Source organism: Nuphar pumila, chromosome 5 (genome assembly GCF_984573655.1).
Source record: "Nuphar pumila chromosome 5, dmNupPumi1.hap1.1, whole genome shotgun sequence".
Lineage (NCBI taxonomy): Eukaryota > Viridiplantae > Streptophyta > Magnoliopsida > Nymphaeales > Nymphaeaceae > Nuphar > Nuphar pumila.
The window spans coordinates 5376084-5402106 of record NC_143253.1 but is presented as its reverse complement, the minus strand read 5'-3'; the positions used below and the strand labels follow the sequence as shown (position 1 = coordinate 5402106).

Below are 26023 nucleotides of genomic sequence, written 5' to 3'. Positions count from 1 at the left end.
CGATACTTGGCCGATACTGATACTGACATCATTGGGCAGGACAAGACGCTCAAACATGGTACTTCTCCAAAGGTAGGCCCATCCCCATATGGTCCAAGAAGTTCATTGTTGGCACCAATGTCACAAATCTCATTCTCGGGAAAATGTAGTGATATTTTTGAAAATTTTGGTTTTCGTTGAGAAAATCATAAGATATTTTCAGCATATGTGAATATAAGAATATGTAAAAGCTATAATAAGGCATAAATAAATTTGTAAAAATATAAAATTACTACAAAACCATGCGATATTTCTTGCAAAGATAATCTTTTTTGTTGAGCATTATATCAGCTTTGAAAACATCACAATCAAATGCAATATTTTTCTAAATATCTGCAATATTTTTCTAAATATCTGCAATATTTATGGCAGGTTTGCACTTGCAAGTTGCATCAGGCCTCTGGGCATGCAAAACAAATCTTTTTAAAACATTAGGTTGCCGGCTAAGCATGGCACATCTCTCTCACCTGGTTGAACCTTGGCCATTGGCACCTCTTACGGCTGTCAATGGGTCGGTTTTGTTGGGGTACCCAACCTGACTTGAACCCGAATTTTCGGGTATGGGCATGGAAAGTGCAATGTGTGGGCTGGGTTTGGGTCATGATTTTCGTTGGGTACTTGAGACCACATTTTTTTGCCCCAAGTACTCGAACCGACTTGAGTATATCTTATGTATTTTAATAAAAATAAATTTTTAAAATTAGACAGCTCTATGTTTGGGATTCCATTTTTGCATGGTAATTTGTTATTGGGGTGGGTGCGGGTATACCCTGATAAGTCGAGTACCGACCGCTTGACAGCTCTGGCACCCCTAGACATGTAAACATATGCAGTGCATAACACACATTTAATATGTAAACGCATATGTTGCACACCCCATGTCCCATTCAATCCACTTGTGAATGTGCGAGAAAATATAACTTGAAACCCTTCTACAATTAGGGATGCACACTGAATCGAGCCGGCTTGGGTTCGACTAGGTAAAGCTCGGCTCAGGCTTCGCTCATTCCGTAAATAAGCCGAGCTTGAACTAAGCTCTGAGGCTCGGCCGAGCAAACGAGCCGAGCTTGATCGGCCTAATATAAGATGTCACAGTTCATCAATGCATGATATATTTCTAATATAGTTTATTAAGGCATAAAATAGTTTAACAGAAAACAGTATTACATGTTTCAAAGTTAACAACTGTGAAGAAACATGCATCTTTATTCATAATATAATTGTATATTATCAAGGCATATTTTCATTTTAAACCTGTGTGAATAAGAAGGTCTTTGTTTCTCTTCATTACAGTTTCCTTATAAACGCAAGAAAACAATCACCTTAAATAGTCGCAACATTCTAGAGGTAAATTATTTGTAAGTTGTATTTTACCTAGGTGCCGAATTGAGCAAGACCCAAAGAGGCAATCTATGATTGAGAGAAAATCTGTTATAATGTATGCACGATATAAGATGCATCTTAAACTAACTGCAGTAGTTGAGAATCTATCACCTAGAACAAGTTGATAGCCCTGGTATCCTATCTTCCGAGTTACTGGAGACCATTGGGATGCCTTGTTCAAATGAAAAATAATATTGTCACTCGATGTTTGTACCACCTACCTATCCAAGTAGTCCATAGATCTGAATGGGTGACATAGTTCTCATTAAGAGATCTTATCATTTCATATGCCTTATATCATTAGGTAATTTAGGGTTCAATAACCCTAGTACCCCTCTACGGTAATCATGATTTATTCATAGGTACCCAACTCATTTATATGTCTCTCTGGTGCTTTTAGCCTATATGATTGTTTCACTTGTACATGTATTATTCATAGTACGGTGCCACTTTATACTTTTTAGGTTTATATCAACCCCAAGCTTGTATACGAGCAATCACAAGTAAACGCATAATTTTTATATTTTACAGTACAACACAGTTCACATGCCATACACAATGATGTACACAATTGGCACCATAAGGGTTCCTTGAACCACGGGCTACGATACGATCCATCATTCATGCAAATCATATATCATTTCATGTGGCATAACAGAAAAACATATAAGAATATGTGCCACATGTTCAAACATGTTTCATGAACTCTGAGCTTCATCATGAATCATAAATAGTTATCGCATACATCATGTAATATTTTAACATCACATATATCACACGTTATACACACCACACACTCAATGACACTATACAGATTTTTTGAACCCTCGACTGCAACATGAGCTAACAGACGTGCAAATCATGTATGATTTTATGTGTCAAAAAGAAAATACATAAAATTATGTTTCTCTTGTCATAACGGGTTTCATGAACCCCGAGTTCCATCAGGAGCCATACATACATCATGTGCCATACTTATTTAATATTTCAACACGCAAACATAGCTAGCGGGGTAGTATGACTCATAGTGCTAATATTTGAGTTTAAAACATTCATCACATGCATCCATCATTACATGTATTTCAAAAAGTACATTATCACATGCATTAACATTATAATCTTCCTCATAAAATAACATGTGTGATTCCAATCATCACAAATATTATGCATGTATCATTAAAGCTCATAAAACCTGTGAAAGCTCGTAAACATATGAAAGTTCATTTGAGAGTTCATAGGCATGAAAAACCTCGTAATTATACAAGAGCACGTAAATATGCAAAAACCTCATAATCATTCAAGGGACTCGTAAAAAGCTCATAAATATTTCAAAATGTGTCGCCTCGCATGCCATGCCTATAAGTGTCGTTTCGCCAACTTATGAATAGAAGTTGCATTTCTTGGACATTGTGTTTCACCTCTTCAGTTGCTTGCTTGGTGTCTTGTTGCACCATATTGTTTGCCTGCAAATCATCAATGCTTATTGGTGATTTCATGTCACACCGGTTGTCTTTGTGGCTTCATGTGTGGCCATCCCTCCCAAGGTTGTCGCTTTCCCATGAGCCTCTAGCCTCGTTGGGCCTCCCAAGTGTTGTGAGCACTGATTGGTCATCTACTCCTACGTGGTGGCCCTCAATAGCTGCCTTCCAAGTACTGTGAGCACTGATTGGGCATCTGGTCCCATGGAATGCCCTTAAAGAGTTGCTTCTCACGCATCGCTTCTGCTCATCAGTGTTATCTCTTGACACACCGCCTCATATTGCTCAGGGTCACTTTCGTGTGTTCCTTTCGCTCCACAGGCTTGCTTAGTTTGTATCCTAGGTGTTGCTCGATTCTTTTCAAAAAGATCGTGAGTGCAGCGATGGTGATGAGGGGTGAGTGGCGAAGTGTGGCTGAAGTGTGATCCCAATCTATGTGGGTCAAAGGTGAGTGATGGTGGATTTGTGGGTTGGATCCAACCCCAATTGGTTTGGGGTTATAGGTCTTGGTTTTGGATTTGGTAAGACCTATTTGGGTCTCATCAAATCCAATCCAATATATATAGTGTATATTATATTATATTATATTATATTTAATATGATTTATTATATATATTGTATTATATTTAATATGATTTATTTGGGTCCCAAGTGGACCCAAATCATCTTATCGAGATTCATTTGGGTTTCAAATGAATCCAACTCTCTATTCAGTTTTAATAGGATTCATTTGGGTCTCAAATGAATCAATACCATTTTTACTTTGGTGGGATTCAATTGGGTCTTCAACTGCATTTAAAACACCTTTTTCTTAGTGGGGTCCATTTGGGTCTTTCAAATGGTTTTAAATCCTACTCTACTTAGTAGGATCCATTTAGGTCTCCAAATGGATCCAAGACACTCTGTATTTTAGATAATGATCTATTTAGGTCTCAAATGGATCCAAATCCCTTTCATGACTGGTTTAAACTGTGATATGGGTCTAAACCTTACCGAGACTCATTTTGGTTGATCTGAATCACACAGAGATCCATACTGAGTAGATCCAGAATCTCCGAACTCACAAAGGATTTGTTTAAGTTCGGATCCTCTACCAGATCCAAACTTAATAATTCAACTTTGGATTAGGTCCACTCGCTCTATCCAATCTTGAACACTTGGGTTAATCAATCTAGATCCCTACTAAGATCTAGATCCAAATATTTCATAAATTCTTAATTAAATGCCATATAATTCTCTATTTAAATGTTTAAATAAACCTAATTAACAAACATATAAAATTCACCAATTTTCATAGAATCAATGATCAAATAATCTTAATTAAATTTAAAATTTTATCGATACTTAATTATCCAAAAAATACCCGTATAATTCCCATTAAAATCCTAAAAAATTTGCAGACTTTTCACTAACAGTATTATGATTCATTGCAAGATGTTAGCAGCAGAAGAGAAAAAAGTGGAACTTATGGCATGTATTTTAATTATGAAATCTCAGCCGAAGATAGATGAACCAACATTGCTAGAAACCATTTATGGAGAGTGAACATCACAACTTTCTGACTAATGTGTAGTTACCCTGTTGATTTCCAACTTCATCACCTTACACAAAGCCGCGAGGGATCATTTATATACAAGTTGATGGTATTGCAATTTGCAAGATACCTAAATAGTTTTAGTGATCCCAAACAAAGTCTAAGTTCAGTAACAAATTAAATAATGTCCACATACTTCTGCATTTGTATGAGCACTTCATCCAGTACCACAAATTCAGAATAGTACCACGCCATTGTGGGATCTTAAGATCGGCAGTACATATGGGAAGTTCAGTAACTTTCAATGCAGCAACCATGTGATCTTAAGATTGTCATTTTTTTTCATTAGAAGAAAATGCAAACATACATCAAAATCTTGAATAATTGAGTGAATTATTTCAGAACAATCATATGATGAGACCAAAAGGAAGAAGCCGTGGACTCCAAAACTATTAAAGAAAATCAAGTTGCGATAAAACAGAGCATGTAACAAAGCGAATTCATTCTTACTCAGATCAGGTTTCCCACTTGGGAGATCTGAATAGTGTCAAGGTGGCCTACTTTGTCAAGAATTCTATTGGTTGGTGAAGACTTTCTTATTGGTCATATTTTCACTCATTCAGATCTGTTATTTCCTGAAATAGAGACTCAAACTCATTGGAGGGTCTACCAAGGAATTGCGGCAGTCCATTAACAATTCTAGATGAACAGCTGCACTGAAAGCTTCTACAAAGAGACAGGGAACTTGGTGGAAGCAGCATGAAGACATTGTAGTTAAATTTTCCGTACGTGAGGAGCCAAGGAGAGCGGCCATTTACCAATTATGTTTAATGCCCTCACGAAATAGGCATTGACACGTACTGAAAATCGAAGCAATCTCACTGGATTCTGGCATGCGGCATCTAAACAAGGGATCTTTTCATGCACACAGACTAGATGCTGATAGATAAACATTTAATAAGAGTAAACAGTTTGGCAAGAAACTGGTTAGCTCAAATAGACTAGCAAAGTCAATCAACCAAGCAAGCCTCAACTAAGAGCTCATGATCTCAGTTTCAAAAAAAAAGTATGCTAATTTTCTCTAGTTGGTGCCAATTAGACAAGGAACAATGCTAGAAGCTTCTCAAGGTTGCAAACAGTAGAATCAAGGATATCTTAACTGTCATGCAAAAGATGATACAAAATCAGTTGGCCTAGTGAGTTATCCCTTTGAATATAACAATCCATTTCATCATCTGCATTGCCTCCATACAAAGTACCATCACTTATACTGGAGTACCAGGACCAGTTACAGTTGATGCACTAAAATGTTAATATTACATTTTTTTCATGTTCATACTGCCAGTGGATGAGTTATGATTCCCCGTTTCTCATCCAACACAAAGTTTGCTCTCGAGAACTGGACACTATTAAAGAATGGCTTCAAATCATAAATTTCATATTCCTGGGCCTGCATCAACCAAACCAAAATTGAAAAAATAAACATTGTTAACATGCATGATAAAGAACTTCAGTATGAATGCTTGCTCCAGGATTTGATCCAAGCTTAAATTGATAGGTACATGGACTTCAGAGAAATCTCAGACTCAGGAAAGTGACCCCAATGACTCAGTCCAAGTCAAGTCAATTACATTTGATCTAATGTAACTTAAGCTGGACATAAACATGACCTCCATGGTACCAAATCCAACTTCCAGGTCCAGTTCCAGGCTTAGTCGCAAGTTTGAAATTTCATGAATAAATGAAGGTGAAATGATCAAACTAGAACCGTCAAAACTCAGCCAACAGCCATCATTTATTTGAATGGACCCCAATGTGAGCAAAGAAATCAAGTTGAAAAGAGATGGGCAGCTGTCAATGCCAAGGATGACCAAGATTCGGTTTCAGGTTGGTTACAAGATTTTGAACTTAGGCTAAACTTGCTCCAACCACAATTAGAGCAATATGACCGTCTTTCAACCATTCTCAGCATTAATTATCATTTGAACAAGGTGCATGCCCTGAAACAGTAGGGATGTCATTGGATCAGATTTTGTCCAATATCTCACCAAATCTGACTTCATTTAGACAGATTTGGTAAGCCCAAACCATATCAGATTACAATTGGATGAAGATATGGTTTTGGTTTTTTGCTACAGAATCTGATGGATATGTGACATTGATGGATATCCAGATCCAATTACATGTAAAAAAGAGGATTTGGTATGAGCTTTTCACCATCCAAGTCTGAATATGAATCCAAATCCATTTGGCAACATCAGGTTAGTAGGATCTGGTATTGACCACATCCAATCCGAATCAGAACAATTTACATCCCTATCTGAAAGTCTGCCACCAGAAAGTTTTGGACTTATTAATATATAACACAACGATGCTGATTCACTGACCTTGTTTAGTAGCTTCTCCAATGTAACTTCAACATGTGTAAGTCTGGAAACAGAACCAGATACAAGTTCTTCAAGTTGAATCTTTTCTTTGACAAGCCCTCGAAGAAGCAGCAGCAGTAGTTCATTGTAATCTTTCTTAAAGGTCATGTACTTTTTAAAACTCTGCATTTAATAGAAATTTTGAACACTTGATCAGGCTTGATTTGTCCAGATGGAAATCTACTTTATAGAAGGTAACAAGTAACTGAAATCTAGTTTTCTAGCAGAAGCCATTGGAAATAAACAACAATAGGAGGTGTAGATATCTAAACCTTCTGCAAGGCTTTTTGAACGCCAAACTTCTGTGTTGAGATAAAAGATTCAAGCAACACTCTAATTGCCATGTTCACATCTTCCTCTGTGACATACTGTCTAAGATGCATTCTAGCATGGGCTTCAGACATCCGTATCATTGATTCAATATGCCGTACTGCTATAAGAATCCCTTGACCACTCTGAAACAGATCCAAGTCACTCATGATGTCAAAATGATCATCGATACATATGTAGATGCATGTGTGCATATCTATTTACATACATCCATAGATAACACATAAATGTGTATGTGTATGTGTATCACCTTCACATCCTGGGAGTTTATCTATATAGATCACAACACGAAGACAAACACCCAGAACATGAAGGTAACTTGAGATTGTTCCCTCCAACCAGAAGTCAATCATACTTGAATTGGACCCAAAGACAAGGATCCCCCATCAAGTAGGATTGGCCTGGTTGAATTCAAGCAAATTTAACAAAAATTTCAGGAACCATATCCAGTATATATACAAGCAGTATAAAGCAATGTATTCAGAGTAAGCACAAAAATACTTACAGATGACTCTCGCCGTAGTTCCGCATATACATGTGTGAGCTTGTCAAGATCAGCATCATGCAATTTGGGGAAGACGTTCAACTTGGCATATGTTATGTACTTCTTGAGCATCTCTTGAGATAATATCTGATTAAAAGATAAGCACAATAAGAACACTTCATTTGAATTGTAGGAATACTTAAGAGTTTTACAGAATATTTTGGTCAACAACCTCAGGGTCAGCAGGAGCAATATCTTCTTGTGGAAGGCTGGCTAATTCATCATCAATCCTGGCACCCTTGGGTTGAGATTTGGAGTGGCTATCAACAACAAACCTAGCAAGCATTTCATCAGTGACAGGATCAACTACATCCTGCACACAATGCCAGCATCAGGAACATTTTCAAGTATAATAGATAATTGGGTCAACACATCAAGTACCAGGAGTACCTTCACAACACATAAAATGTCAAAACGAGAGATAATTGGATCTGTTAGCTCTACATTCTGAGAAAATGCCTTTGATGAATCATATCTGCTCATGCATAAAACAGAAAATTAAACAAAGTTAAAATTCAGGACTAACAAATCTTGGATGGACTGACCCCTAAAAGCCAGGCCAAGTTAATTGAGGTTACCCAGACCTCAAGTTGGGTATCCACACACCAATTGCTAAAATACTTGCTAAACCCTACTGGCTTTTTTTGGAGCGCATACCTTCCACTAATAGGATTAGCAGCAGCAATCACAGAGCAGCGTGCTTGAAGTGAGGTCACAATCCCAGCTTTTGATATACTAATGCTCTGTTGTTCCATGGCTTCATGAATACTTACCCTGCAGTTATACAGATAACATAATATAAAACAGAATCATCCCAGGATATAACAGTGTAGGACAATAATTTATTCCTAATTATCGGCACCTGTCCTGATCATTCATTTTGTCAAACTCATCAATTAAGCAGATGCCTCGGTCAGCTAAGACAAGTGCACCTCCTTCAAGAATCCACTCTCTTGTAACAGAATCCTTGTGGACTGCTGCTGTAAGTCCAACAGCAGAAGCTCCTTTTCCAGTAGTATACACAGCCCTCTGTCCTGTCTTCTCCACATACCTAACAAGAAATGTCCCAACAATGTAAAGGCTTGGGATAACCAGTAAAAGAGATGCTCTGGTAGCATATTAAGATAAAAGGGATAGATTATGAAACTTGCAAGGGCTGAATATTGGCTTTGCCACTAACAAACTTAAAATAATTTGGATGCAATTTATTTGAAACTAGAAAATATCATCAGTTCATAACCATCAATTCTACCAAATAAAATATGTTGAAGAAACTAACCAAAGTTTTAAATCCACTAAGTTTAGCAACTTAATCGATTTAGGTTGGCTTCAAGGGGTTTGATTGAGAACAATTAAGCTTACTTGAGAAACTGTGACTTGGCTGTGCCTGGATCTCCAAGAAGGAGAACATTTATATCCCCTCTCAAGCGATGTTTCCCTTTAACATTCTTTTCTTGACCCCCAAACATTGCAAGAGCAATTGCAGTCTTGATGTCTTCATGGCCATATATAGATGGTGCAATTGACTTTATAATCTGTTGATACAAGACAAAAATATTAGCAGTGGAAGAGAGAGAAAGGCACCAAATTAGAAAGAAACACAGTAGTCTCATAAAACTCACCCTTTCTCCAATTCTGGGATCCTTTGCTAGTTTCTCTATTTCCATTTTATCATCCTCCGTGAGCTTGTAAGCAGAAAATAAATCCTGCTTCTTCGTCACATAGTTTGCTTCAATAATTGTTGCAAAGACTGGAAAACCATTCTTTGTGTTCAGGGACCAGTCAAAATTGTTTGTGTATATGCCAGTAACCTCCTGAACAAGGTTGTAGATTATAGAATCAGATTAAAATTACCTGAGTAGAAGCACTTGGAAATTCATGAAAACTTACAATTTCTTCTCCAGGGCGGGCACAATCAATCAGATCATTCAAGAGTATCACTTCTTTATATCTTGGAAGTCGACCAGCAGGGACAGTTCCTGGGCTTTCCTGGAGAGTCAATTTCTGATAGTTCCTATAGATAGTCTGGAAGAAGGGAAAAAACATCAATAAATTGAAAATTTCTCTTTCAGCAGCAGTGCTTGCATGTGTGGACCCAGTACTTCTTTTGTTGCAGATGGAATCAACAAGAATGTAGCATTGATTGCATTGGCAGCACTAAAAGTTCAAAGCCCTTAGGAGATTGAAAATGTACATGAGTATGAGATAAGTCATAGAGTGCTCACTTGTTCAATATTGACAGTAAAGGGTCCCTTGGATTGGCATTCTGGGCAAGAGCCTACTTTGACTTCTGAATATGAGTTCTGGAAAAAAGGACCAAGGACTGCCCCACACTTGTTGCAATCATACTTCACTTGCTGTAGCTGAGGGAAAACTCCTGAGCGCCTGGTAACTACTCCTCCAATCCGAATCAAGGTGTTTAAATGAACTTGTCTGAGATAGACCACAAAAAAGGATAACAACATAAGTGAACATTTTCTATGTAGTGAGGAAAAATATGCTCATGGGACAATGCAGGAAGGATGCTTGTTACCTTATATTCCTTATCTGATCAAAAACAGGCAAGTTGGTTATCCTAACATAAATCTTTGGATGGATTTTTCTGTAGTTGTTATGGAACTCAAACACAACCTTTTGGGCTACTTCTTCCATTACTTCTAGAACCGATTGAGGTGCATCCGCCAGCCAGATTGCAATATTAGGATGAACATAGATAAATTGCTTATAATCTATCTCCAAACTACATTTATTGGCTGTAAATCAAGAAAGAAATTTGTTAGAAATATTAGAGGAAAAGCCATTATATGCAACACGAAAAGTATATAACTTCAGTTATAAAAAACCCAGCATCACTACGCCATAAATCAGAGAAATACTACCATAACAATAACAGACTTACCAGCAACCATTTCGTTTATTAACCGTACATAGATGAGGTCATCTTGATTCTTTGGGTCATATGTCAGCAAGAACTCTCTAAATTTCTTAGCAATTAATCGGCGAACCTCATCTCTGGTAACCCACTCCCGAAGGGTTCCTTGAACACGATACAGGTCATATTCCCCTTCTTCATCATCTTCCTCCTACAATATCCGTTCAAGTTCATCAAAAACATCTTAAGCAAATGCAACATGCGCTCACAGCAATACATTTTGGGATGGAACAAAGGAATAAAGTTACACTATAAGTACAATAAAAGCACAATTGGGAACCTCATATGGTTCATCATCTGTTTGATCAGTCATGGGAATATCATCTCTTGGTGGCCATCGAGGTGGATGGCCAGGAGAACTTTGCATTGCACCATCAGTATCATCATTACTTGCAGCACCTACAGATCGCCTGCCATCAACTCTCATCCGTCTTCGTGGCCTCATGTGTTGATCGTCATCAGTGTCTAAATTGAAATATACAAACAATTAAAGGCCTATCAGTAGAGTTATCATCAAGTGCTGTTCCAAGTAGAAATTTTCACGTTTACATCCTATGAGGATTGCAAAAGACATATAGGATGATTGGATAATAATGCCATAAATGTATGTAACAGGAAAATGCTCCAGTTTTATCCCACGCGCTATCCCCATATGTAATATCTGAAGTGAATCAGGCCGCAACAATAGCAAGCCTGAACAGATCCACAAACAATTAATGATTACAAGAAAGATTTCCAGAGAGAATCCAAATGTCCTTTCAAAGAGACCCCAAGAAGGAAAACATTCTTGATTTGTTGCACTTATTCTATCTTACAAACTTCTAAGTACTATTCCACACAAAGTGCCAAAACAATAAGAATACTCTTTGATTTCTTCCGAGAAAATGAGAGCCTCCTTAAAAATAGAATTTCAAGAAGTGGCATGCTATGTCACAAGGACACAGGGACACGGGACACATCATTTTTGTGTATTTTTTCATGAAGAATAATATAGAAGCGGACACAACAAGAGGGTAAGTTGGAGTGTCCCTGTGACATAGGTTCCATGAGATATTTATTCTTGCATTTCATTTATTTTCCGAATTTTCTACTTTATCCGCAGAAACTCCCTTCATGATTAAAAATCTTGGGATTCCCGTGAGAAAATTAAGACAATCTTCCAAGAAAAAAGACTCATGAGCTGTTTGTTGTTCCATTTCTTTTGTTATCCCGATTTCATATCTTCTCATATTATGATGCATAATCCACTTAACATATTTAGGCCATTGTGCCACCTGCTTCCTGCGTTAAATGACGAATGTACATCACTAGCTTCACGCTCTTGTGCATCAATAATCTACAATACCAGGAAAAAAGGATCAAGTTGTACAATCACAGTTTTCCCAAAGGAGATTAAGAAGAAGAAAAGTAATTCCATGTCAACGGAAAAAAAGGAGCATTTTGGGGCCTACACATTTAATCCCTCACCACTAAATCACAAAGGCGAGAAAAAGAAAAGTTTATGAATGGCATAAAGGAGACCAACAATATTTATGTTCATAGGCAACACCTATATGCAAGCAAGCAAATGAACATATCATTCCATTTTGTGAACAATCATATATCCTTTTTCCAATTGGGCATTTGAACCTTTCAGCGAAAACCATTTAGAATGAGAAAAAATACCACCATACATAATCATTCTTAGTTCCAAATTTTTTAATAGGATCTCTATTTGAAAGTAACCAAGAGAGTATTCATACCAAAGAACTTCCCACTTGCCATGCTATTTGTGAGTCAATCAACAAATTTTACAAAATTTCAGTATTCTTAAGGGGTAGAGATCAAAACCGCCGCTTCTGTAATCTTAATAGTGGTAGTGGTGGGTGTTGCAGAGGGAGAGGATTCTTTACCTTGGTCATGAAGGAGACGAGGAAGTTTCCGATTGGCTACATTCCCATCCCTAACGTCGAGCTCGACCTCCGCAGCCCTCCGATCCTCCATGATCTGATCGAGATCTCTCTCATCTTCCATGGAGTCATCCAACCCCACCGACTCGAAGCGATCTTGTTCCTCCATCGGCCGATAATCGCTGCACCAATGGCGTGCACAATTACTCGGGAAAAACAGAACCCCCCAAAATAACAAACAAAAGAGGGAGAACAAAAACAAGAAAAACTCACTCCAGGAAGTTGTCATTGTAGAGATCCTCCCCTTCTTCCTCATCCTCCTCGTCCCCTTCATCGATGTCATCACGGACCACATGAGGATCGACGGCGGCTTCTTCGTCGTCGGAATGCGACGTCCGGCTGGTGTTCTGCGGGAGCCGGTCGGTGCTGAAGCCGGCGGACGTTGGAGAGCCCGGTGTTGATGGTTCATCGGAGTCCTTTGAGTAGGGAAAATGGAAAAAAAATCAAACATCAACAAAAATGCCAAGAAAAGAGATCGTAGATGCGCGACAGAGAGAGGGGGGATTGAAGGATTAGGGTATATTGCTCACCATTTTCTCAGAGTTCCTCCTTCGAGACGTGACCTAGAGAGAGAAACAGAGAAAGAGAGAGTAAATGGACGGGCTTTGGCGGGAAAAATTGGCGCCACTTAGGGCAGTTCGGATGACAAGAAGTACCCTTGGTAATATAGTAAAGGACCAAGATGTCTTTTTTCTCTCGACACGTCAACGGGTCGGGTTCGGATCTGATCTAGGCATTACTGGATCCGACTTAATCGGATTCACATTCGGAATCGGATGGAAAAAGTTGAACCCGAATCCAGATTCGACTATCTTAAAACCCGATATTTACACTTAACAAGGTTATAGTTTTAGTTGGATTCAGGTCGGAATTCAATGCAAAACTCAATACTGAACCTGAATTCGATTTTAAATCGGATCCTGATTTGGCTACCAAATCTGACTAATCAGATTCGGGTCAGATGTCAGGTTACATCCGATCCATTGACATCTCTCTCTCTCTCGCTCGCTCGCTCGCTCTATATATATATATATATATGGGGTGGGGGGCTAGGTGGGTCGAATCAGGTTACCCGATGGAGCTGTTCGGGTATTTTTGTTCTGGATCCAAAGTGCACCCTACCCAGTGTAATGCAGGAAAAGGCCTACTGTAACCAAGCTGGAGCTCCTACTATGACTCGTTTCACTTGGTGTAAGTGACAAGCTAACTCATGACTCGGCTAGACTTATCGAAACAGTTACTAGGGTTGCGAACTGACCTGGGTCTGAACCAGATCCGGCCCATATTATCAGGTGCGGCCAGTGTATATCCCAACATGGATCAGCTCCAAAACAAATATATTCCGGCCTATTTGTATTCAGGCTGAAATAGGATAAGCATATATGCTGGAGTTCAGGTCACAATTGAGCCCATCCCTGCTTTTATTTGTTTTTAATCAGATCCAAAACTTTACTGTGAGATCCAAGATAGATATCTAGATCTAAAACTATACCTATTCTTTAAAAATCAGTTTTAATGCTTGGTCAAGCTTAACATGACCCACGTCAACTCTTTTCAATTCATAATCTAGAGATTACCAGCTATGAGTTTAGCACGCCTTGTCAAATGTTGTAGTTTTGGCTCAAAATTTATAGTCATTTGAATTGAACTCCTTGGCCAAATAATATTAGCCTAAGTTTTTCAAATACGAGTTTTTTTTATTGTTAGTCTCACATTAAATATTTTTATACTTAATAGGTTTAAAATGTAGTGTGTTTTAACGGCAAAGTCCTTTGGGAGCTTGTCAATTGAACTTTGGACTTTAAACTTGGATTCGGTCTTGGTTTTGGTTCGACTTTGTCCAAACTTTTATCAACCTTTTCTTTTGAGTGATTGACTAAGGTAGTCAAGAGTCATTTTTTACTTTTTTGAGATGTGCCACTTAGCCTTAGCAGCTAACCTCAACATACCAAGTGCATGCTATCTGATTGGCCTTAATGAGCTCATGCAAATGATCATTTAGACTCTTCTACTGGGGCTTACATAAACCTTGACTTTCTATGGATCTTTATAAGTGATTTTCATCCATCTTTCTTCTTCTTCAGCTTCTTTTTCTTCGTATCTCTCATGTGAGGTGCATACTTGATTATGTTTTATAAGCGAGGTTGTGGACAACCCTATTACACTCGAGTTTACTCTAGTGAGGCAACTGTCACTTTTAATAATGTATCATTTTTGCCCGCCTTCAAGCTTTTGGTCTCACCTATTGCAAATAAATTCTAACAATTTAAAAGTAACAATCAACTCCATGGCGTCAACTGTAAAGGTCAGAAACCAAGCGCTTCCTAAGATCTACCGATTTGACAAAACTAATTTCACGGCAAAACACAATGATGATCTTCTTTGTCATAGCCATGGTGGCGTAAGTGTTAATTGAACCATGTCCTCCATAACAAAAAGAATAATTTTTTGCTAAGAATAGGAACCGCAGCAAGAAGAAGGAAGATGATTGTTGTGTCGATGGCATTCTAAATGCCTTATTTGACATATTATTTGGTCTTTACTCATAAGTGGACTCCGCCTAAAAACTTTGGAAAGCTCTTTATAATAAATACAACATGGAAGAATAAGTTTTTCATTATCAAATACATGGATTTCAAGTTTTTCTTATGACAAACCACTTCTACCTTGATGGCTAGCCAACTTAAGGTAGAAGGCATGGACTTTGATGAGTCTTTTCAAGTGGTTGTGATAATTGAGAAATTTATTAATTCATAGACAAATTATCACAGTATGTTACAACAACAAAAACAACAACAACTACAACAACTACGCCTTCATCCCAAAACAATTGGGGTCAGCGATATGAACCAAAAAAAGAAATTCATTTTGGGTCTTCCACATGAATCCTTTTCCTCCAATCAAAATTATCACAGTATGTTAAAACATAAAAAAAGAGGATTTCACCTTTGAGTAACTTCTTTCTCGTCTTCGAATTTGAGAAGAAACTCATTATAAAGCTAAAAAAAAAAAACAGGTTAAGGAAGTTGAAACCAAGAAGAATATGATAGAACACAAGCCAAGGTTCAAGCCTAATTTGAAGTCTAAAACCAAGAAACCTAAATATTTTAAAAAATCCAAACATGAAATATTTCTTACTATGTATGTGACAAACCAGAACATTATGCAAGAGAATGCCATCATTGCAAGAAACAAGGCACCAAGGTAGAAGCTCCTGAAAAGAACCCAATGGTTATTGTAAGATCAATTTTCATTGTTCAACTGAACAAATGGTGGTATGTATATTCAGGGTCTACAATTCATACTTGTCATGACCGAACTATGTTTAAAATATATGATGTCATAAGGAAACATAATAAAGTTTATATGAGAAACTCTCATCCCATGAGGATTGAAAGAAAAGGGATTGTGAAACTCTAATTCACATTCAAAAAATGCCGTACACTCACAAATGTGTATTATGTACCTGTCATGATTAAGAACCTTGTATGAGCCTTCCTACTGACCATACATGATTTTAAGTTAGTTTTTGAATTTAACAATTTAATATTGTTGAAGAGCTGTGCTTATAGGCAAAGATTTTATTTTTGTTGACGTATTCAAACTCATTGTAATTAATAACATTGCTTTTGTTTATGGTTACTTGCTTGACTCTCTGTACTTATAATATGCTAGACTTGGTTATGTTAAGAAAATTAGTAAGTTAGGAATAATTCTTATATGTAAGCATTATCATTGCAATAAATGTAACGTGTGAATTCAATAAAAAAATCTAAAAAAAAAATGTATTTAAAAGAAGTTTTACAATTCTTGAACTCATACATAGTGATGTTTGTGATTTGAAAAATATTCTAACTCAGAGAGATAATCTTTACTTTATAACTGTCATCGCTGATTATTAAAAAATTACACATTTATCTTATAAAAAGCATTGGAAAAATCAAAATTTTAAAGTTGAAATTGGAAATTATCACAAATATAAAATAACATCTATTATCTCAACTAGAGGTGGCAAATACTTGTCTCATGATTTTATCATTTTTTTACATAATATGGCATACACAAATGAAATATTATATCTTGCATTCCTTAGCATAATGGTGTTGTAGGATGTAAAAATAAAACTTTAATTGATATAGTGAATGTAACACTTATTAGTTTTGGTAAACTTTACTTAATCTATGCTATATTTTAAATTGTGTGCCTTACTCAAAATTAGATGTTACTTCTTATGAATTGTAAAAAATAAAAACCAAATTTAAGTTATCTCAATGTTCTGGGTTGTATTGCTTACGTTATATTGAATAAACATAAAAAACTAAACTAGGACCTAAAACTAGTATATATGTTTTGATTGATTGCTCTAAAAATAGTAAATCATATAGATTTATGAACTTAAAAACTAACGTAATTTGTGAATTTGTACAAGCTAATTTAGAGAAGATCTAAATTTTAAAGATGTGCAAAATCTTTATTCTCCTAATATTTTACGTGAACTTGTATAAAAAAAATGTGTTCCAAAACTTGGGAATCTATAAATAAAAGCACGAGAATTAAAGAACTTGAGGATTTTGGAATAACTTTTCATCTATATATGATTGATAGAGATCTATTAACTTATTATGAAGCTATGTCTTCTCTTGATATTGCATCTTGGAAAGAAACTATTCAAAGTGAAATTTATTAAATTTTTGAAAATAAAATTTGAGTTTTAGTAGATTTACTATCTAATTTTAAACTGCTTAGTTGTAAAGGGGTTTTCAAAAAGATGCTTCGAGCTGATGGATCTATTGATAAATTTAAAGCGATATTAGTAGCACAAGTCTTTAAAAAAAAATCTAGAAATGATTATTTTGATATGTATGCTTCAATTTATAGAATTACTTAATTTAGAGTTCTTATAACATTAACTTTGATTTTCAAGCTGAACATTTATCAAATGAACGTTAAAACCACTTTTTTTAATGGCAACCTATAAGAAGAGATTTACATGAAACAATCTAAAGGTTTTGTAATTCCTAATTAAGAGAACAAAGTTTATAAACTGCATAAGTCATTATACAATTCTAAACAAGCTCTAGTCAATTACATGAAAATCTTGACCAAGTGATTTTTAGTTATGGATTTAACACTCTTGAATATGAAAAATGCATTGATATTAAGGTTGATCATTAAAACAGTACCATGATTTGTTTATTTGTAGATATGTTGACACTTAGTAATAGTATAAAATACATTAATTACACTAAGAATGTTCCATAATTTAATTTTGATATGAAAGGTATGAGGCTTGCTGATGTGATTCTTGAAATCAAACTTGCTAGACATGAGCATGATTATTGTTACCATACTAGATCCAGAGAACTTGTCTAATCCTTTGTTCTAGAATCCAGATGCCACCTCAATTGTGGAAGAGTGTTTCCCAAGTCCAAGTGAGACACATAGAGGTGATATGGGTGCTGAGATGACTCTCACTCCAGAAGAAATACCAATGTCCACGTTAGAGCAAATAAGACCATTGTGGTCTTGCCCACATGGGGCACCGAATTGGAGGAAAAAGGTGTGTTATTCCCACCTCTCTAGATACTTCTCCCCTCTTCCAGGAAGGAGGGGATTGCATTGAGTCTACTCCAACTTTTTTTTTGATTTTTTAGGCTGATAAAGAGTTTAATTTATGATGAAAGTCTGGTCTCCTATTCTAATTTAGTTTTGTTTGTCTAGTAGGATATAATTTTTTGCAACTAGAATGTGTTTTAGGTTTATGAGATAATTTTAATTTTATTAAATAAATATAGACTCTACCTCATACCTTCCACCTATATAAAGGGGTTTGGGGACCCCCCTTAAACATTGATTAATAAAGTAATTTGATTTTTAAGTCTCTCTCTAGATGTTTTCTCTCTCATTTTCCCTTTGATTCTCTCTTGTTTACATAAGGACTAGACCCCTAAGGGTTGGTCGATCTACACCCAAAAGAGCCCAACCTCCTCCGATGCCTTGGATCATGCATTTTCACTTCTCCGACAAGATAATCAATGTTGTCGCATTTCAAAATGTGTGTCTAAATTTCAAAACGTGGGAGACTCCATCTCGACTTATTACAAATCTCCAAAGCACATCTATATTTTCTCCATAGCCTTAGATCAACCCTTAGCCGTTTTTTGAAACTTGAAATCCAAAACTGCATCCTGTCGGGTACCCGATTTACCTTACTTTCTTAAACCAATAACTCTTGACCGTCATGGTCATTTTCTTCTGTCCATAACCTATATCAGACACTTATACACGTCCCTATGTCATCATAAAATCATTGGATTAAGTCCTTTTAGTTCAGGACCAAAAACCTTACCCGAACCACATATATCAAATTAGTCTTTTGACCATATTTTTCATCATTTCTCCCAAGCCGCAACTACGAGAAACCTCATACCACATATATTGCACTCAGTGTGAAGCAAGAGAAAGCTACACTGATGGTAAGAATATTGTTTTGTTGTTGAAATCTATATCTAATATATATTAAGCCATCATCTATGTTAAGTAGGCAATGCTAAAATGACATGAGAAAAAGGGCAGAATGATAGGGAGGAAGAATATTGCTTTGTTGTTGCAATCTATGTCCAACATATATGTTAACTAGACAATGATAAACTGACATGAGAAAAAGGGTGGAACAACGTTAGGGCCTAGGGTGGGCACATACCCAACCTAACCCTAAAATTCCCTCAAAAAGGGTGCTTGGGTCAGAGTGGGAGTGCCTACCCTAACCTTGTGAAACTCGGGTCAGAGTGGGCATCACCTAGACCGACAACTTCCACCCCTCACCTGTCCCTCCGATCTCGACTTCTCTCATACTCTCAATAGTCGCTGCCGCCCTCCCAACCACTAGTAGCAACTTCTCTGTCGAGCACACGCCACATGCCCCTAGTAGGGGTTCTCTCTCTGCCTTGAAACTCTGCTCGTTGGATTGGTCGACTCTTCGGCATACACCTTAGAGGTTGAGTCTTCTTCCTTTTCTTCTTCATCTTTGCATTTTTTTCAATATTCCATGAATCATGAATGATGCTTGATAGGCGTTCGATTTTAGTTTTTGTTGCAATTGGCATAATTTATGATGTTTGTTAGGGTTTAGGTATTTGATTCAATTTTTCTTTGAATTAGCATGAATGTTTAATTAAGGATTTAGGAGTCAAATAGCTTAAATCATGAATAGTGAGTGCTTGATTTTGGTTAAATTTTAGTTTTTTTTTTCAATTAGCATAAACTATGATTTTCTTTAAGATTTAGGGCTCATTTATTTGTCACGGAAAGTGAGGTCTTTTCATGAGAACACATTGATGGGCATGCATTTCTGAGGGCCCCACCATGATTGAACAAACTGTGGACTCAGCAGAAAGGGTCCTCGTGGTGGTGGTGGGGTTGCCCGATTCCATTTCCACAAAAAGGAAAGGACGAAAGAGGGTGCCACGACACCCTCTTATGTAACATGCAAACCCTTAGGGTAATGATTTGGATTTTTTCAAATGACATGAATGCTTAATTAGAATTTCAAGATTTTTTTGGTTATCAAACCCCTAAATCTTTGATTTTTTAGGATTTACGTTTTTAATTTTTGTTTTTTAAAAGACATAAATATTTAATTAGGTGGTTTGGGTTTTGCTTTGGTTCTCTTAGAATGACAAAAATGTTTAGTTATAGTTTTAAGAATTTTCTAATTACCATTAAGCATGAATCGATGAATATTGAGTGATTTGTTATTGGTTAAAATATTATATTTTTTATTGATGTGCATAAATGCATAATTTGTTATGCTTATAGGAAATAGGGTTATGGTTTGTTTTTTAATGACATATAATTTTAATTGTGGTTTTAAGTTTCTTTATGTACTTTTCTTCTTGAATTGGCATTACTCATGAATATATGATTAAACAGTGCTTGATTTTGGTTAGAATATTAGGGCTCTGTTTTTAGCCATTAGCATAGATGAGATGATTTTTGTTAGGATTTAGGTTTTTGATTGACATAATCTCAAATGACATGAATGTCTAATTTGGGTTAACCATGCTCTCTGCTTATTTTCCTTTTCATTAGCATTTCAATTAGTAATAATCATGATTTTGTGTTTGATTTCTATGAAGATTTAGGTTTTTATTTGAGTTTTTCAATTAGCAATAATCACGATTTCATATTTGATTTGGTTATGATTTCGGTGTTTTTATACTTTTTTTTTCATGGTTTGTTCTGGTCTTTCATATGGCTATACTTTTGTGAAGGGAGTTTGAATCATTCAAATATTTATACAGTGTAGACATTGGATTGATATTGTATACTTGGGACTTTATTTATCAAAAAGCCCTACGAGACTAGAACAATGTGGCTCATCAATGCTTACAAACATCTTTGTTTTCACTTTATCAAGTTTTCTTTCATTTGTTAAATACTTGTTATTCACCATTTGGCATAATGTCATTAATGCATACTGGTATAGCTTATTAGTAATTATTTTTTTTATTTTACTTAGAGTTTGTGCCCACCCTAGTTTAGATTCTTGGCTCCGCCCCTGCATGAGACACTGTTCTTGTGCAATTTTTCTTTAGAAAATGGCACGTAATACTATAAAATATTGGAGTAAATTGGAGTATCCGTGTGACAAGCGCCATCATCCATCACATGAGATCTCCAAATGGACACTTCCTCTTTTGTTGGAGAAATTTGGCTCCAAATAATGCCATTGCAATTCTTGGCTCAAAAAAGTATAGCCAACAAGGCAACATGGAATTGACTGCAGCTCAATTCGTGATAGGCTGAACTAAATTGTTGACAAATAAATAATCTTGCTTCATAAAACAAGACCCTCAGATCCTTTGTTTTGATCATTTGTTATAGGCATTTATTCCATGGCTTCGACCCAATTTTTAACATTCAAACCATAACAAGCAGTGTCTTATTTATACAAGTATCATTTTATGAGCTATCCTATACATGACTTCGTTTTCAACCATATCTCAAAACTAAATCTGAACCATTGGATTGAATTGAATCTAATACAATTGCCATGATATGTTACAGCATATAGATAGCAACAATAATAATAGCATAATTTTTTCTTCAACTATATTCTTTAACCTTTTTAGCAATGTCTATTCTATGTCAGGTTCCCCACAATCCAACGGTGAGAAACGAATGCAGGAATCCATTTTCCCATGGCCCCCCTTCACATGAAGGGTGCCTTTGGATTCAAGAGAATTTGAAGGAAATAGAATTCAAATTACCTATCTCACATGATTCTTTTGTTTGGGTCCGTTTTTGGGTATGGGTATTTGAATTCAAAATCCTCAAAATTCCCCATTTATCTGAATTCGATACTTTAGTCTCTGGTATGGATTATTGAAATAAGATCTGAAAGTGTATTTAGATCATATTCAAAGTTAGATAAATGTTTTATTTTCTTTTCTTTTTTGATGATGACTTGATGAGGAACCCTTGCAGCGAGGAAAACCCTGGGTGGGGCCCCACGACCACCCTACCTTATGTGGCCCACCTCAGATAAATGTTTTCAGTCGAATATACGTTTGGATTCAGTTCTAATTCCATCACTGCAGTTTTTACATGTAAAACTTTGAATTTTGTCTCGATTTTACTGGATCAAATGTTATCATGTCTATTTCAGATCCAGTTTCAACTCTACATCATTAGATTTTGTTTGGATCTGGACTTGAATTCGGATCTTGTGCAGAATATCTAGATTTGAATTTAAATCTAGCTTTATTTGCACTGTACTCGATCTGTCATCATCCCTGCTCAATACAAGCTCAAACTTGAGCCAAAATTCACAGTGTAATGAGCCCGAACAGATCCAAACATAGATCTTGAGATGCCTTAAGGGAAGCATACACCAGGTATCGAACTTGCAACATCCTTCAACTCGAACGCCTTAAGGAAACTGACCTAGCCAGGTGTGCAGAGCCCTTGTGGGCAAAGCTTGGCTCATTCAACATAACGAGCACATATAGAGCTGAAATAAGCTTTTTTGCTGGCCTAAATGGCTTCATTATGAAGTAGAACTGAGTTTAAGTCAACAATTTTTACAAGCCTAAATGAGTTCGTTATGAAGTAGAACCGAGTCAAAGTTACAAGTGGTTCGGTTAATTAATTAGAACTATTTATGTTTGCTGAACATAACAATATTTTTTTTTCTTCGCTGAGAAATGCTAGGGGAGAGGGCCCCAAACCCTTTATTAAACTATGTAAAGACACCCCCGAATTTCCAAAAACCAGTTCCTACATAAATGGAACATACATATCACATTTATGAGTATATATATATATATATATATATATATATATATATATATATATATATATATATATATATATATATATATATATATATATATATATATATATATATATATATATATATATATATATCAGGCCCTTTTTTGGTTAGGTCACTATTAAGACCCTCCAAAGATCATAGTTTTAGGTGTTTTATACTCAATCTGAACGACCATTACATATCTTTATCATTACTTATTTATTCAGACATAAGCTTTGTTTCAAATAGATTTGATGAAAAAAATGTGAATATTTTATCATGATTTTTTTTTAAAGGTAATCTGGGGTTAGGCAGACCCCTACCAGTTATACAACTGCCATTGGGGTTTGAACCTGCTCCTACCAGACAAGCGGACCCATTGTACAATATCAATCATTAATTTTTTTTAATATCTTTAAAATACATATATGAGCATAGGGATGGCAGTGGACCCGGGGCTGGGGTGGAGACAAGGTCTCCACCTCCATCCTCGCACCGGTTTTGATTTTAACCTCCATCCCCATCTTATGTCCTCCATCTTCGATCCAAACGGGGCAAGGCGGAGCAGGACCCCGTTTTCCCTCAGCCCATTGTCATCCCTAAAGAGTATTTTAGCATTTTACTAATGGGGATCAGGGACGAGGCGAGGCGGGCAGGGAGAAAGCATTAAGTCCATCCCCACTTCCATTCTCGCACATGTTTTGATTTTAACCTCCATCCCCATTTCATATCCTCCATCCCCGGTCCAAACAGGGTGGGGCAGGACGGGCGGGGCTCCATTTTTCCCAAGTCCACTGCCATCCCTATCTGATCATAAAGACCCTTGATCAAATTCCTGTTTTCTATTCAGTAGACAATGATAAACACATCTAACAGCTCGATCATAAAACACCTAAAACCATGATTTTTAAGAGGGTCTTAATGGTGCCTTACCAGAAAAAGGCAGGATAATCCCTTCTCTCTCTCATATATATATATAGTCGTCCATTTTTACTTGTTTTTATCCCTTGCGCTTAATACGTCGTATATATATGCCTTGGCATTTATACTTTCTTCTTACTCCAAGTAACTGTGAGAACGACTACGAAGTTGACATAGGCAGCTGTCTTTTGAGTGGATACAGCTAACAGCCCAAGTTTTAAGCAACCTGTGGGACACATGTGCCATTTATAAAAAAGAATTCTCGTTCATTTTGGCAAAGTCACCAAGGATAAAAAAAGAGCTTGCCAACTGGGCTTCATGATTTGGTCATTGAGGGTTCCACCAAATGGTCTTCTGCCTCCTCAATCAATTCAGAGAATGTCTTATGTGTCTCGTCTCACTTCACCATTATAACATAGCCAATGTTCCTGAACTTTCATATATATTGAAATTTGGTGGTCCAGAAGCAGGCTGAACTATGGAAGTTTGAAGGGAGGGGAGGTTGGGAATTCATATGTTTATATTCTTGAAAAGTTGGGAATTACTTTCTGAAATATGAACGTGTAGGAACACTTTTAGGAGTTCCTGTGCAGGTAGCTCCCTGCTAAACAGTAACCAAACCATTGCAAAGAAGGGGTTTTAGTGGGAAAATTTCAATCAATTAGAACACTAAAAAAGAAAATGATATTGGGTTTTAACAATTGAAAGCATGATTTACCAACCAGGGCTCTGCGTTGTTGGTAGAAGCTGTCAGTGCAAGTCTCCTTGTAGTGGGACTTTGCAGGTTCAAAACCCAGTGGTACATTGAATAATAACCGGTGGGGGGCTGCCTAACCCCAGCTTGCCTTTAAAAAAAAGAGAGAAAAAAAAAACATGATTTGGGAAGGTCATTTAATGATCAGATTATCAATTCCTAGATACAAAAAGAGGGGGGAGGCATTCTCTCCCTTACAAAGAAATACTTAAGGAAATGAGATTATGACATTTATGACATCAGATGCATTCTTTGTTTCTTTTTATAATGAGGAAAAAACCATTATTATTGTTCGGTTGTTTTGTTATGGGATGAGCGGTGCCACATTTACCTTGGGGCTGTTTCAGTGTCCACAGTGTAAAACTCCACAAGCACTTTCTCTTTACACCTCGGGGATAGTTTCACATTGACTTCAATATTGCAGGAATAGATGCACACCTTCACATCTATGTCACAGGGATTCTTCAATTTGCCCTCGTGTCTTGTCCTTATGTATGATATTTTCAATAGAAAATTGCAAAAAAATCACGTGTGCCTCGTGTCCTTGTGACAGCTTCTCATTGACTTCAACATTGCAGTATTGAACCCGCAAAGTCCATCAAATTGAAGGCGCTAAGCCAAAACAAATGGCTAAGTGTGTGGCCCCCTTATGGGCTAAATACAATCTCTCATGCTGTAGTTAACATTCAGATTAGATCGGCATGGAATAAGAAAACATTATACTTTTCACAAAGGCTGAAAATTGCATACTGCACTTTCCAGGTTTAAGAGAGCAAGGTTTATAACATTATTGAATTAGCAATGTGCTAGAAGTTTGATGGGAACAATTTTTTATTTTAATACTGACTTGGTTGATGTATTTAACATTTTAAAATACACAAGGACATACATGGCATTCATGTTAGAATCAAGGATAAACTAAGACTTGCCTATTTCCCTGTATGGGGCCCATGCACACTAAAAAAAAAATGCCATGTTAGCATACGGTTTTCCTCGCAACGGCTATAAAAGAGAACAGATGGCAAGCAACACAAAAAGCAAAACAGCTCTTGGATGGTAAAAAGAACTGAATAACACAATCATCCCTGCTTCATCCATCCCTTCTTACTGTCAAAAGGCAAAATAAGAGCATGTGCACAAGGGTATATTTGCCATTTAAAAAATAAGAATCTGGTGAAGGTCACCTACCATCGTCATCACTTTCAAAGATACCCCTAGATTTCTTAAAACTGATATATTACAAAAACAACACTGGCTATTTTTATCACTAAGTTTTATCCAATAAAAAATTTAAAAACCCTCACACTGTACCACATTCATAAACAAACCAGCCTCCTCACCTCTTTCATTTCATCTCACTAAAAACCTTACCAAAGAGCTTCTCTACCATGAATGCACTCACCAATCCACCATCA

The 26023-nt window shown here is 36.5% G+C and overlaps 1 protein-coding gene across 1 annotated transcript; it reads right to left on the bottom strand.

The window, feature by feature from the left end:
• Positions 1-5563: 5563 nt before the first annotated feature.
• MCM2 (minichromosome maintenance (MCM2/3/5) family protein) lies at positions 5564-20048 on the bottom strand. Its single transcript, XM_090006949.1, has 19 exons — positions 19995-20048; positions 15770-15829; positions 12829-13031; positions 12559-12737; positions 10947-11131; positions 10634-10817; positions 10268-10487; positions 9960-10167; positions 9625-9759; positions 9357-9548; positions 9097-9269; positions 8597-8785; positions 8392-8508; positions 8125-8209; positions 7907-8047; positions 7696-7821; positions 7133-7315; positions 6822-6983; positions 5564-5884 (listed from the first exon to the last, which is right to left on the bottom strand). Exons 1-19 carry the CDS (start codon positions 20046-20048, stop codon positions 5768-5770), a joined length of 2913 nt encoding a protein of 970 aa, XP_089863075.1. The 3' UTR covers positions 5564-5767.
• Positions 20049-26023: the final 5975 nt, after the last annotated feature.